This window comes from Hemitrygon akajei, chromosome 2 (assembly GCF_048418815.1).
Source record: "Hemitrygon akajei chromosome 2, sHemAka1.3, whole genome shotgun sequence".
In the NCBI taxonomy this organism is placed as follows: Eukaryota; Metazoa; Chordata; class Chondrichthyes; order Myliobatiformes; family Dasyatidae; genus Hemitrygon; species Hemitrygon akajei.
Window position 1 is genome coordinate 160,923,709 of NC_133125.1, and position 13,705 is coordinate 160,937,413.

At 43.1% G+C, this 13,705-nt stretch overlaps 1 protein-coding gene across 3 annotated transcripts in view; it reads right to left on the reverse strand.

Moving 5' to 3' along the window:
* LOC140717289 (uncharacterized) overlaps positions 1-13,705 on the reverse strand; it is a 165,807-nt gene that overhangs the window by 77,010 nt on the left and 75,092 nt on the right. For all 3 annotated transcript variants that reach the window (XM_073030734.1, XM_073030727.1, XM_073030742.1), the window contains exons 5-6: positions 13,496-13,597; positions 9,567-9,686 (exon numbers count right to left, since the gene is read on the reverse strand). In XM_073030734.1, coding sequence (XP_072886835.1) covers positions 9,567-9,686; positions 13,496-13,597 — 222 coding nt within the window. The remainder of the gene's footprint in view (positions 1-9,566; positions 9,687-13,495; positions 13,598-13,705) is intronic.

Sequence of the window (13,705 nt, forward strand, 5' to 3'; positions counted from 1 at the left end):
AATTGACATCTACTCTGTTGAGACCATTGGGATGTTCACAGAAAACAGTACAACACAGAAACAGGTCTTTAGGCTCAGAGTGTCTGTACTGAACATGATACCAAATCAAACTCATCCCTTCTGCCTGAACATGATCCAAATTCCTCCATTCCCTGCAGACTCTTCTGCCTGTCTGAATGCCTTTTAAATACCACCCCCACCCCTGACAGCCCACTCCAGACACTTGGCACTCTGCAAAATAATTTGCCCTGGACATCTCCTTTAAACTTTTACCCATTGACCTTCAAGCTACAGCCTCTAGTTTTTGACATTTCCACCCTGGGAAAAAAACTGACTGTCTACACTATCTACTCCTCTCATCATTCAATAAACTTCTGTCAGGTATTCCCCCCCCCCCCCCCCGCCACCCCCAGCCTCTGACATTCCAGATAAAACAAGCCAAGTTTGCCCAACCTCTCTTTATAACTCATGCCCTCTAATCCAGGCAACATCTTGGTAAAGTTTTACTAAACTCTCTCCAAAACCTTCACGTCCTTCCTACAACTGGGCAAACAAAACTGCACACAATATCTGTATAATGTCTGCAACTCTGCCAATATCTTGTCATCAGAAAAGTTACCATCTAAATTTCCATCCAAGCCATTTCTACATTACAAACAACAGAGGTCTCAACACAGATACCTACAAAACACCACTAGTCACAGATCTCCACCCAGACTCTTTGTATCCAAACTACTAAATTACTGTGGATCCGATGCATCTTAATCTTTTGTATGAGTGATGAGGGACCCAATCAAATGCCTCACTAATGTCTATTTATACATCAGCCTCATCAATCACGTTCATCACCTTCTCAAAAAAATTAATTATGCCTCACTAACGTCTATTTATACATCAGCCTCATCAATCACATTCATCACCTTCTCAAAAAAATTAATCATTTGTAAGGCAAAAACTGCTCACACAAAGCCATGTGGACTTCCTCGAATTAGCACATACCAGTGTATAATTCCATGAATTAACTCTATTTCCCTTCTTAAACAAAGGAACAACAATGTCTATATTCCTGTCCTCCCCCAGGACCTTACCTCTGGCTAAAGAGGTTACATAAAATTATGTCAAGGCCCCAGAAGTCTCCTCCTTTACCTTTCTCAATAACTTGGGATAGGTTCTATCAGGCCCTGGGACTTAACCATCTTAATGCTCTTCAGGAGGGGGTGACCATCTCTTCCCACTACAGCCATCCTGACAGCAATGTGTTAGGGATGATATTTTCCCTGTGCAGGAAGGACCTGCTTGGAAATGTACCAATCTCCACCATCCATCCTCTTGGTGTTTGCTAGTAACATCTGGTGATGAGATATTCTGCCAGATGATTTGAATAGTTCACTCAGGAAACTGCCCCTAAGTCCCTGTCATACAGTATCTGCAGGATGTTCAGTGCTGACTATTGCCTTGTAGTCAAAGGTGTTTGTTGTGAACAGCTCTTCCACAATGGGCAGGTAGACAGGTACATCTAGCTGACTGAGATATTCCAAAGTAATGAGTGCCAGACGCATCCTCTGATCAGGTAGAACCTCAGCATGAAGTAACACAGGCTACCCATGTACTTTGCTTCTGCACAGACAGATGCAGATGGACCTCAGGTTGAGGGCAATGTTGGGTCCACTCTTACTCCCATTCTCTCGGGACATGTTGACTGTGGCTCAGGCTCATTCTATCTTGGATGCCCAGATGAACTGGAAGGTAGTTACCAATGTGGAGGATTAGGGGAACAGGCCACACCTGTGCCAGGTACGGCAGGCCCAGAAGAACATTACACCTGATGACCAAGTTCTTCAAAGTTATTAAGAAAATGTGACATTTCCACAAACAATTTTTTGTTTGACCTATCCTATCCGTTCCATCTAATTTTAGTTACATGTTTTGGCCCCTCCAAACTGGATACCTAGAATCTTCAGGTAACCAGACCTGACGTGAAGAGGACATTGGAATCGTTGGGCCAGCATGACCTTAATCTTACTGTGATTGACACTAGTCCCTGTGGCCAACTCAGACTAGTTGCAGATGATCAATCTGCAATCTGATCATGACTCTGAGCAGAAGATAATGGCATTGTCCTTGTACATTTATCCCTTCAATACCTGGCAAAACCATCCGTCTTATACCCTTTCCTTCCTCCTGATAGATTTAACAAAGCTTTTTTATGCAACACACAGATAAGGGAGAGTGGGCAAACAATCAATTTCTCAACATTGACTTGGACTGCATTGTGATATCCATGTAGAGCAGATGGATAACATTTTTTATTCCTTCCCCAAACCCACTTTCGAGAGCATGTCCATCATGCACATGTGTGATATATTATCAAAGGTATACTTCTGCTCCAAGCTGACCATGCAGACACCATCCATCTGTCCTACACATTGTCAATGGCATCCCTGAGCAGCACAAGACCGTCAAAGACATTCCTGCCAGGTACAGAACAGGTTTGGTCTGGGTGGATTTTACCCAGTTAGTGAAGGCCTTGAAAAGGATCTATATTCAACAGTGAAGGTGGTCTCCAAATCCTGATCTTCGCCCTCTCCCCTTTCTGCCTGTTGATGAGGATAACGATGCTCTTCCTCATGCATTCTGACCTGCTGCTAGCCAGAATGAAAGCGTTGTACACATCCAGTCCCACAGAGCCGAGTTCAACTGAGCCGGTAACCTCTCACTTCTGGGAATTTTACTTCAGCAAAGGAAGAGGTGGAGGCAGTCAGTTCCTCCAGGGACGTCAGCTCATCCAGACTTTCCTGCCTGCTGTCATCAAAGACCTCTGAGGACAGGAAATTCTGGGAGGCTGTGCTCTCTGTGCCCTTTTTGTCATGGACTGAACCATTTCTAATACATTAATACAATGAGGAGACCATTGTAGATTGCAATAATGTAGATGTGGCTTCTCATGACCCTCACAAAGCTGCAGGACCAGACAACAGATCGTGCAGGAGTGCAGAGGGATTGTCTGGCACAGCTAACACAGGTCTTAACGGACATCTTTATTATCTCTCAGAAACAGTCCACTGTCCTTGCTAGCTTCAAGGCAGCCACCATGATTTTGGTGCCCAAGAGATACGGTAATTGTCTGTGAATGATTTGGATGATGGAATTGATGGCTTTGTTGCAAAGGATACAGGCAATATGAAGATAGATGGAGGTGCAGGTCGTTTTGAGGAAGCAGAGAGGCTACAGAAGGACTCAGACAGATTAGTAGAAGGGGCAAAAAAATGGCAGATGGAATACAGTGTCAGTCATGCACTTTGGAAGAGGAGATAAAAGGGTTAACTATTTTCTAAATGGGGAGAAATACAAAAAACTGAGGTGAAAAGTGACTTGGGAGTCCTTGTGCAAGATTCCCTAAAGGTTAATTTAAATGTTGAGTCTGTGGTGAGGAAGGCAAATGCATTGTTTGCATTCATTTCAAGAGGACTAGAATTTAAAAGCATGTAATATTGAGACTGTATAAGGCACTGGTGAGGCCTCACTTGGAGTATTTTGAGCAGGTCTGGGCCCCTTATCTTAGAAAGGATGACTGAAACTGGAGAGGGTTCAAAGGAGTTTCACAAAAAGGATTCACAATTGAATGGCTTATCATATGAAGAGTGTTTGATGGCTCTGGGCCTGTGTTTATAGAATTCAGAAGAATGAGGACTGACCTCATTAAAGCACAAACTAACGGAGATGGGAGTAGACTCTCACATGGTGGATTGGATAGTGGACTACTTGACAGAGAGACCTCAGTATGTGCGGTTGGGAGACTGTAGGTCTGACACGGTGGTCAGCAGCACAGGAGCGCCACAGGGAACCGTACTCTCTCCGGTCCTGTTCACCCTGTACACATCAGACTTCCAATATAACTCGGAGTCCTGCCATGTGCAGAAGTTCGCTGATGACACGGCCATAGTGGGGTGTGTCAGGAATGGACAGGAGGAGGAGTATAGGAAACTGATACAGGACTTTGTGATATGGTGCAACTCAAACTACCTGCGTCTCAATATCACCAAGACCAAGGAGATGGTGGTGGACTTTAGGAGATCTAGGCCTCATATGGAGCCAGTGATCATTAATGGAGAATGTGTGGAGCAGGTTAAGACCTACAAGTATCTGGGAGTACAGTTAGATGAGAAGCTAGACTGGACTGCCAACACAGATGCCTTGTGCAGGAAGGCACAGAGTCGACTGTACTTCCTTAGAAGGTTGGCGTCATTCAATGTCTGCAGTGAGATGCTGAAGATGTTCTATAGGTCAGTTGTTGAGAGCGCCCTCTTCTTTGTGGTGGCGTGTTGGGGAGGAAGCATTAAGAAGAAGGACGCCTCACGTCTTAATAAGCTGGTAAGGAGGGCGGGCTCTGTCGTGGGCAAAGTACTGGAGAGTTTAACATCGGTAGCTGAGTGAAGGGCGCTGAGTAGGCTACGGTCAATTATGGAAAACCCTGAACATCCTCTACATAGCACCATCCAGAGACAGAGAAGCAGTTTCAGTGACAGGTTACTGTCGATGCAATGCTCCTCAGACAGGATGAAGAGGTCAATACTCCCCAATGCCATTAGGCTTTACAATTCAACTGCCAGGACTTAAGAACTTTTTTTAAAGCTATTATTAATGCTTTTTTGAGTTAGTGATTTAGATGCATATCATATTATTACTGAGTTAAGTATTGTATGTAATGAGTTTTTGCTACAACAAGTGTATGGAACATTGGAAAAAATGTTGAATTTCCCCATGGGGATGAATAAAGTATCTATCTATCTATCTATCTATCTATCTATCTATCTATCTATCTCATGGAAACCTATTGAATGGCGGAAGGCCTTGATAGAGTGGATGTGGAGAGGATGTTTCCTATGGTGGGAGAGTCTAAGACCAGAGGACACGGCCTCAAAATAGAGGGGTGTCCTTTTAGAATGGAGATGAGGAGGAATATCTTTAGCCAGAGTGTGGTGACTCTGTGGAATTCTTTGCCACAGGCAGACGCCAAGTCTTTATGTATATTTAAGGCAGAGGTTGATAGATTCTTGACTGGTCAGGGCATGAAGGGATACAGGGAGAAGGCAGGGATTGGGGCTGAGAAGAAAATTGGATCCGGCTGACAAAATGACGGAGTAGAAATGATCGGCCAAATAGCCTAATTCTGCTCCTATACCTTATGAAGTTATGGTCCAATTGGCCTAAATGATTATTGTCCACTGGCATTGACCTCAACAATCATGAAATGTTTTGAGTAGCAGGTAATGGAACGTATGAAATTCCACCTTCCAACTTCAGTGGAAACAACACCCGAGTCTCAACATTAGATAGATAGATAGATAGATAGATAGATAGATAGATACTTTATTCATCCCCATGGGGAAATTCAACATTTTTTCCAATGTCCCATACACTTGTTGTAGCAAAAAAAACTAATTACATACATACTTCACTCAGTAATAATATGATATGCATCTAAATCACTAACTCAAAAAAAGCATTAATAATAGCTTTAAAAAAAAAAGTTCTTAAGTCCTGGCAGTTGAATTGTAAAGCCTAATGGCATTGGGGAGTATTGACCTCTTCATCCTGTCTGAGGAGCATTGCATCGACAGTAACCTGTCACTGAAACTGCTTCTCTGTCTCTGGATGGTGCTATGTAGAGGATGTTCAGGGTTTTCCATAATTGACCGTAGCCTACTCAGCGCCCTTCGCTCAGCTACCGATGTTAAACTCTCCAGTACTTTGCCCACGACAGAGCCCGCCCTCCTTACCAGCTTATTAAGACGTGAGGCGTCCTTCTTCTTAATGCTTCCACCCCAACACGCCACCACAAAAAAGAGGGCGCTCTCAACAACTGACCTATAGAACATCTTCAGCATCTCACTGCAGACATTGAATGACGCCAACCTTCTAAGGAAGTACAGTCGACTCTGTGCCTTCCTGCACAAGGCATCTGTGTTGGCAGTCCAGTCTAGCTTCTCATCTAACTGTACTCCCAGATACTTGTAGGTCTTAACCTGCTCCACACATTCTCCATTAATGATCACTGGCTCCATGTGAGGCCTAGATCTTCTAAAGTCCACCACCGTCTCCTTGGTCTTGGTGATATTGAGACGCAGGTAGTTTGAGTTGCACCATATCACAAAGTCCTGTATCAGTTTCCTATACTCCTCCTCCTGTCCATTCCTGACACACCCCACTATGGCTGTGTCATCAGCGAACTTCTGCACATGGCATGACTCCGAGTTATATTGGAAGTCTGATGTGTACAGGGTGAACAGGACCGGAGAGAGTACGGTTCCCTGTGGCGCTCCTGTGCTGCTGACCACCGTGTCAGACCTACAGTCTCCCAACCGCACATACTGAGGTCTCTCTGTCAAGTAGTCCACTATCCAATCCACCATGTGAGAGTCTACTCCCATCTCCGTTAGTTTGTGCTTAACATAACAAAAGAGGTTATTGTAGACTTCAGGAAGTTGCAGGTTGACCACTCTCCATTGTACATCAATGTCTTGCCAAGGGGACAGTGAAGACACAAAGATCCTTGGTGTGCGCATAATAGACAGTCTAACTGGACCCACAACACCTACTCATTAGTCAAGAAGTCACAGCAGCATCTACACATTCTGAGGAGACTGAGGTGTGCAAGGCTCCCCGCCCCCATTCTAGCATCTTTCTATAGGAGCACCATTGAAACTGTGGCATCATTGTGTCGCACAGAAGCTGCAAGGCTTTGGATCACAAGACCTACAAAGGATAATAAAAACCACCAAGAGGATCACTGAGGACTCCCTCCCCCTATTTGTGACACTTAACGGGGCCATTGAATATGAAGGGCCAAAAACATTGTTGAGGTTCCCTTCCATCCATCCCACAGTCTCCTTTACCCACTACCATCAGGAATGAAGTACAGGAGCATCAGCATGAGGACTGCCAGACTGTGTAACAGCTTCTTTCCTCAGGCTGTGAAACTAACGAATATCCTGCCTCCACGGAGGTCTCATCACTAGGAATCAGAATCAGAATCAGGTTTAATATCACTGGAACACTCTTTGGCATGAAATTTGTTGTTTTGCGACAGCAGTACATTGCAATACATGGTATTAAAAACTATAAATTACAACAAGTATATATACAAAATAAATTCATTAAGTAGTGCAAAAATGTACTGAGGAAGTCTTCATGGGTTCATTGTCCACTCAGATATCTCAGGGCAGAGGGCAAGAAGCTGTTACTGAAACATTGAGTGTGTGTCTTCAGGCTCCTCTACCTCTTCCTCGATGGTAGCAGAAATAAGAGGGAATGCCCTGGGTGATTAAGGAATTTAATGATGGACGCCCCTTTTCTGAGTATTGCCTTTTGTAGGTGTCCTGGATGCTGGGGAGGCTGGTACCCATGGTGGAGCTGACTGAGTTTACAACTTTCTGCAGCTTATTCTGATCCTGTACAGTGGCCCACATATCAGACACTGAAGCAACCAGTGAGAAAGCTCTTCACACTACATCCGTAGAAAGCTGTTAGTATCTTTGGTGACATCCCAGCTGTCCTCAAATTCCTCAGGAAATATAGCCGCTGTTGTGCCTTCTTTGTAATTGTATCAAGATGTTGGGCCAAGGATAGATCCTCGGAGATATTGACACCCAGCAACTTGAAACTGCTCCCCCTCAGCAAGCTGTTTACTGTTTACCTGTGCTGCACACTACATGCATTCTGAGCGATATTTTATTAACACTTTTGTGGTAATATTTTGTTTTCTGTGTTGCGAGTGATCTGTATTTCATGGGTGCTCTGGTCTGGAGGAATTTTGTTTCAGTTGGTTGTATTTGTAGTCAGATGGCAATAAACTTGAACTTGTGTCCTATTTAACTGAAGATAATTTTAACTCTTGTATAGTCAATTCACTCAACAATAAATGTGACATTCTGTTACCTTCTCTAATTACTTGCTGAAGCTGAAGTTGAGCCAGTTGCTAATGATACCCAGCGAACCCAGCTCCCTCTGCATCTGCAGCCTCTCCCCATTTCAATAATACACTCCTTCGTTTTCCCTGACAAAACGAACAATTCCAAATTCCTGATGAAGGGTTTCGGCCCGAAACGTCGTCACTACCTCCTCCCATAGATGCTGTCTGGCCTGCTGAGTTTCTGCCAGCATTTTGTGTTTTTATCCATATTCTGCCACCTTATACTCCACTTGTCAGATAATTTGCTCATTCTCATAAATCTATTCCTCTGGACCCTGCATATGTACTTATCATAATTTAATTTCCTCTTTATGCTGGAGTCAAATGTAACCACCATATCATTGGTAACTTCATCTGCCTTAGCAAGAACATTAAAGAAAATTATGACAAGTTGCATTCCCAGGACCAAACACAACGGCATCAAATTTTACATCCTGACAACCAGAAAAGATCCATTTATGCCGACTGTCTTCTTCCTGTTTGTCAGTGAACCATAATTTTACATTTTCCACAATAAGCTTTGATATGACACCATCATAAATACTCACTGGAAATCTAAACACAGTCGATCCACAATTACCCACAGCACATTATCATGGTGAAAAAGGGCCAATAGATAGGTCAAACATGATACCCCTCTCACAAAATCATGTTCACCTTCACTGATTCAGGGATGTTTGTCTTAGGTGTCCTGTCAAAATGCTTTAAATAATAGCTTCAAATATTTTCCCTACAACAGACAATTCAGGAAATAGCCTGCAGTTTCCTGCTTTAAATGAAGCAGTAACATTTACTATTTTCCAATCTAATAGAAACTTTTCTTAGTGTGGTGATTTTAGGGACATTAAAACCAATGCATGAACTGCAACAATCATCACCATTTTTAAGGTTCTCAGATCCTGGGGCAAGCCAGGTCACAGCTCCAACAATTTGCTCAGTACTTTTTGCCTCGTGAATGCAATTTCCCAGATTTTCTGACCTGCACTGAATACCACTCAGGCAGCAGCTCAATATTAAAATCTCATCTGTGCTCTCAGAACCTGATAAATCTTTTTACTGCATTTTTGCTGATCTAGTTCTGCAATGGTTTAGTCCAGATGCAATTAAAATTTCTGCATGTCTCCAACTCTCTTCTCCTGTGAACTCCTGATCTTCATCTCTCCACCACAAATGCCAGGGAGTGACACAAGGGAGACAGTCCTACTCCTTCCTAACCTTGCCACTATCAGGATTGGGGGGGAACCTTTCCCTCCGTCCTCAGCTCCAAACTTATTTTGGGTAACATTGAAGATCAGCACAATGTGAAACACAAATGAATTGAGTCAGCTCCTCTCAGGGTCCTTTCTATTAAAGATCCATCCGGAGCCAGTTCAGAGACAATTCACAAATATCTCCAGGCATTTTGTGTCACTTCAAAGCATCAGCTCATAACTGGAATGAACAGGACAACTTCACCCAAATGTAGAGGACTGGAAGGATTGGGACAGGATGTTGATAATTCAGATAAGATTTAATTTTGTTCTTTTTGAAAATATGGCACAATTCACTTGCTTTCAAATTTATATCCAAGTGTGTATTGAATAATGACAGATACCTTCAAGAATTTTCAAATTCCTGGTCACGTCCAGAAGAACTGTGATAAAAAGTGAAGAAAGCCCTTGTCCTGCGATCATCACAACAATCACTACAAAGTGCATTGTTAAAAAGCCTGAAACTAAAAATAAATCAAATAAGCAAACATGTAACAAAGCTCCAGAGAAATGTCAATGAAAACTTCCAGTGGTTGCAACAACCAAACTCTTACACTGATGTCCCAGTGAAGGGAGCATGTTAATTCCCACCCAATATGACAACCTGTGACCCAGACCTGCACGAGCAGACCCTGTATACATTAACAAGACACTGAACTGCAATGTCAGGCAAGAATGAATAATTCACGGTGTCCACTCTATTTTCCACGTGGGTCTCCAGCCCAGTCTTTACATGTCACCTGCTGCCAATTTTTCCACTGGCTGCTCCTTCTGGTTCCAATGGCCAAACCTTAAGGAGTTCATTAAGGTCTATAGTTCCTTTCTCCCAACATCCACAACAGTTGATTATGGAGAACCCTATAAATTGCACCTGCACCTACTATTCATGCCTCCACATACCAACTACTATCATCCCAATCTTCACCTCCCCCATCCATCATAGACTCACCTTCACGACTGAGCAGGTGAGAAGGGCTTTGAGGAAGCTCAGACACGGCAAAGCATTGGGACCAGATGGTGTGAACCCCAGGACCCTGAAGGAGTGTGCTGAGCAGTTGTGTGGAATTCTCCAGTGCATTTTCAATCTGAGTCTCAGCCTGGAACAGGTCTGATTGTGTGGAAAACATCATGTGTGGTCCCAGTATCCAAGAAGGGTCAACTAAAAGTCTTGAATGACTACCGTCCAGTGGCCCTGACATCACACATTATGAATACCCTAGAGAGGCTGATCCTGGCTCACGTCCGACCCCTGGACAGATCAGCCCTTGATCCCCTGCAGGAGTACCCTGGAGTCGATGATGCTGTCATCTACCTGCTGAACAGAGACTACTCCCATTTGGATAAGCAGGGCAGCACTGTGAGGATCATGTATTTTGATTTCTCAAGTGCCTTCAATACCATGCAGTCCTCATTTCTGGGGGAAGCTCCATTCAATGCAAATTGGCACTTCCATTGTATCCTGGATAATGGACTAGCTGACTGGCAGAGAACAGTTTGTGCTGCTTAAGAGCTGTGTGTTAGACATGGCTATAAGCAGCACTGGGGCTCCACAGGGGTCTGTATTGACTCCCTTCCTATTTACCCTGTGTACCTCGGACTTTAGATACAACACTGAGTCATGACATCTGCAGAAATTCTCTGATGACTCAGCAATAGCTGGGTGTATAAAGGGAGGACAGGAGGATGAATACAGAACCCTGGTTGATAAATTAATCAAATGGTGCAAGCTGAATCATCTGCAGCTCAACATCAGCAAGACAAAGGAGATGGTGATGGACTTGAGGAAGACTAAGCCTAAACCTCTCCCTGTTAATGTTGACGGTGAGGATGTGGATGTGGTGAGGACCTCCAAGTACCTGGGGGTGCACCTCGATGACAGAATTTAATGGAGAACCAACACAGAAGCCAGAGTCACCTCTAGTTTCTGAGGAGACTGAGGTCCTTTGAAGTATGCAGACCTCTCCTTCACGTGTTCAACCATTCTGTTGTCGCCAGTACAATCTCCTATACAGTGGTGTGCTGGAGCAATGGCATCAACATGGGTGATGCCAACAGGCTCAATAAACTGACAGGAAATGCTGGCCATACTGGACATACTGAAAGTTGTGGTAGAACAAAGGACCCTCTGGAAATTCCTGGCAATCTTGGACAATGTCTCTCACCCTCTGCATGCCACCCTGGCTGAACAGGGGATCACTTTCAGCAATAGACTAAGACAACTGTGCTGCCCCAAAGAGCGCTCTATAGAATTATTCTTACCATTGGCGATTAGATAGATAGATAGATAGATAGATAATTAGATAGATAGATAGATAGATAGATAGATAGATAGATAGATAGATAGATAGATAGATAGATAGATAGATAGATAGATAGATACTTTATTCATCCCCATGGGGAAATTCAACATTTTTCCAATGTCCCATACACTTATTGTAGCAAAACTAATTACATACAATACTTAACTCAGTAAAAATATGATATGCATCTAAAATCACCCTCTCAAAAAGCATTAATAATAGCTTTTAAAAAGTTCTTAAGTAGTTTACTTAAATACATTGAGTCCTAACCCCGGCACTTTAACCTATCTTACTCCTGGCGGTTGAATTGTAAAGCCAAATGGCATTGGGGAGTATTGATCTCTTCATCCTGTCTGAGGAGCATTGCATCGATAGCAACCTGTCGCTGAAACTGCTTCTCTGTCTCTGGATGGTGCTATGTAGAGGATGTTCAGGGTTTTCCATAATTGACTGTAGCCTACTCAGTGCCCTTCGCTCTGCTACCGATGTTATACTCTCCAGTACTTTGCCCACGACAGAACCCGCCTTCCTTACCAGCTTATTAAGACGTGAGGCGTCCCTCTTCTTAATGCTGCCTCCCCAACACGCCACCACAAAGAAGAGGGCGCTCTCCACAACTGACCTATAGAACATCTTCAGCATCTCACTACAAACATTGAATGACGCCAACCTTCTAAGGAAGTACAGTCGACTCTGTGCCTTCCTGCACAAGGCATCTGTGTTGGCAGTCCATAATGACTCTATAATGAGTCAACCTATAGCCGGGAAAGTGATGCCCCTCTCCTGTTTGACTGTTTGAGGTAACTTATATTTATTCTTTCTTACTTCTGCTCTAATAATTGTATTGTTGTGCACTTGTACTACTACTGTGACACTGTACTTTCCTTTGAGATCAATAAAGCATCTATTTATTTCTCTATCTATCTCTAATTCTGACCAGTTTCCACAGCGTCTGCTGTTCATAACTGGGGCTCGATGCCAATTCTTCACTGATGGAAATTCCTCACTGGCTGTATTCAATGTGATTGCAACCTCATTTCCCTCATTTCATGATGTGGTCAACAGTCCATCGGAGAAGAGAAAGCTGTACATGGCATTCATCGAACACTCAGACATGTCAGTCACTGTCACCAGCTCCATCACTCCAGATGTTTGTTGTGGAATGTCAGATGGTGAACAGAGGAAGGAAACAGGAGTGTTTCTGACAGCTGCTTTGACACTGCATATCTATTCACTGATGCACATAGATTGAACAATTCAGATAAATTCCATGAATGGCAGCCACAGTGAATGACTCCAGTGAAAAAGGAGTTTGTGATGTCAGAACACCCTTCAACAGTCAAGAAGAAAAACTTCTCATTAAGATCAACTCGTCCGTCCTAACCAAGGTGTTTCCCTAAGCTGTCCCATTTACCTGCATTTGCCCATATCCCTCATCCACATACCTGTCTAAATAACTTTTAAATGTTGTAATTGTTACTGCCTCTACCACTTCCTCTGAGCTCATTCCACATGTCCATTATCTTCTGTATGAGAGATTAACCCCTCGGAACCCCTTTTCTCTCTCCTTTAACCCTTTGAACCTGTACCTTTAGTTTCAGACTCCCTTAACCTGATAACCTACTTTAACTCTGCACATCAAGATTTTATAAACCTCTTTAAGGTCACAGCTCAGACCCCTGTGCTCCAGGGAAAACAGTCCCAGCCTACTTATTATTTAATTGCCAGTCACTTTGTGTATAGCCTAGTGCCACTTTATAAAATCAATGCATGTATAGAAGCTATTCTATGTATTTATATTTATTGTATTTCTTTTTATATTATTGTTGTGTTCTTCATCTTTTCTGTTCTTTTGTGCTGAATGGTATACAGAATATCAATTATTTTGTTCTCCTTTACACTTGTGTACAAGGAAATGAAATTAAATGATCTTGAATTAATCAATCATAAATCAGAAGAGTTGGTGCACGTACCTCCATCCATAGTCCAATAAAGTGGCATAATGTACATGGTAATAAGCAATAAAGAATTACAGATACATAGGATTGAAATATAAAATGTGTTTCCCAGAGTTCCTGTGGAGACAAAGAAGAATATGAAAACCAATAACAATCTATGCAGACTGTTTATGATACTGAAGGAGGCATCAATCAATGCTAGCTCCCCAGGGCGCAATCTCAAAC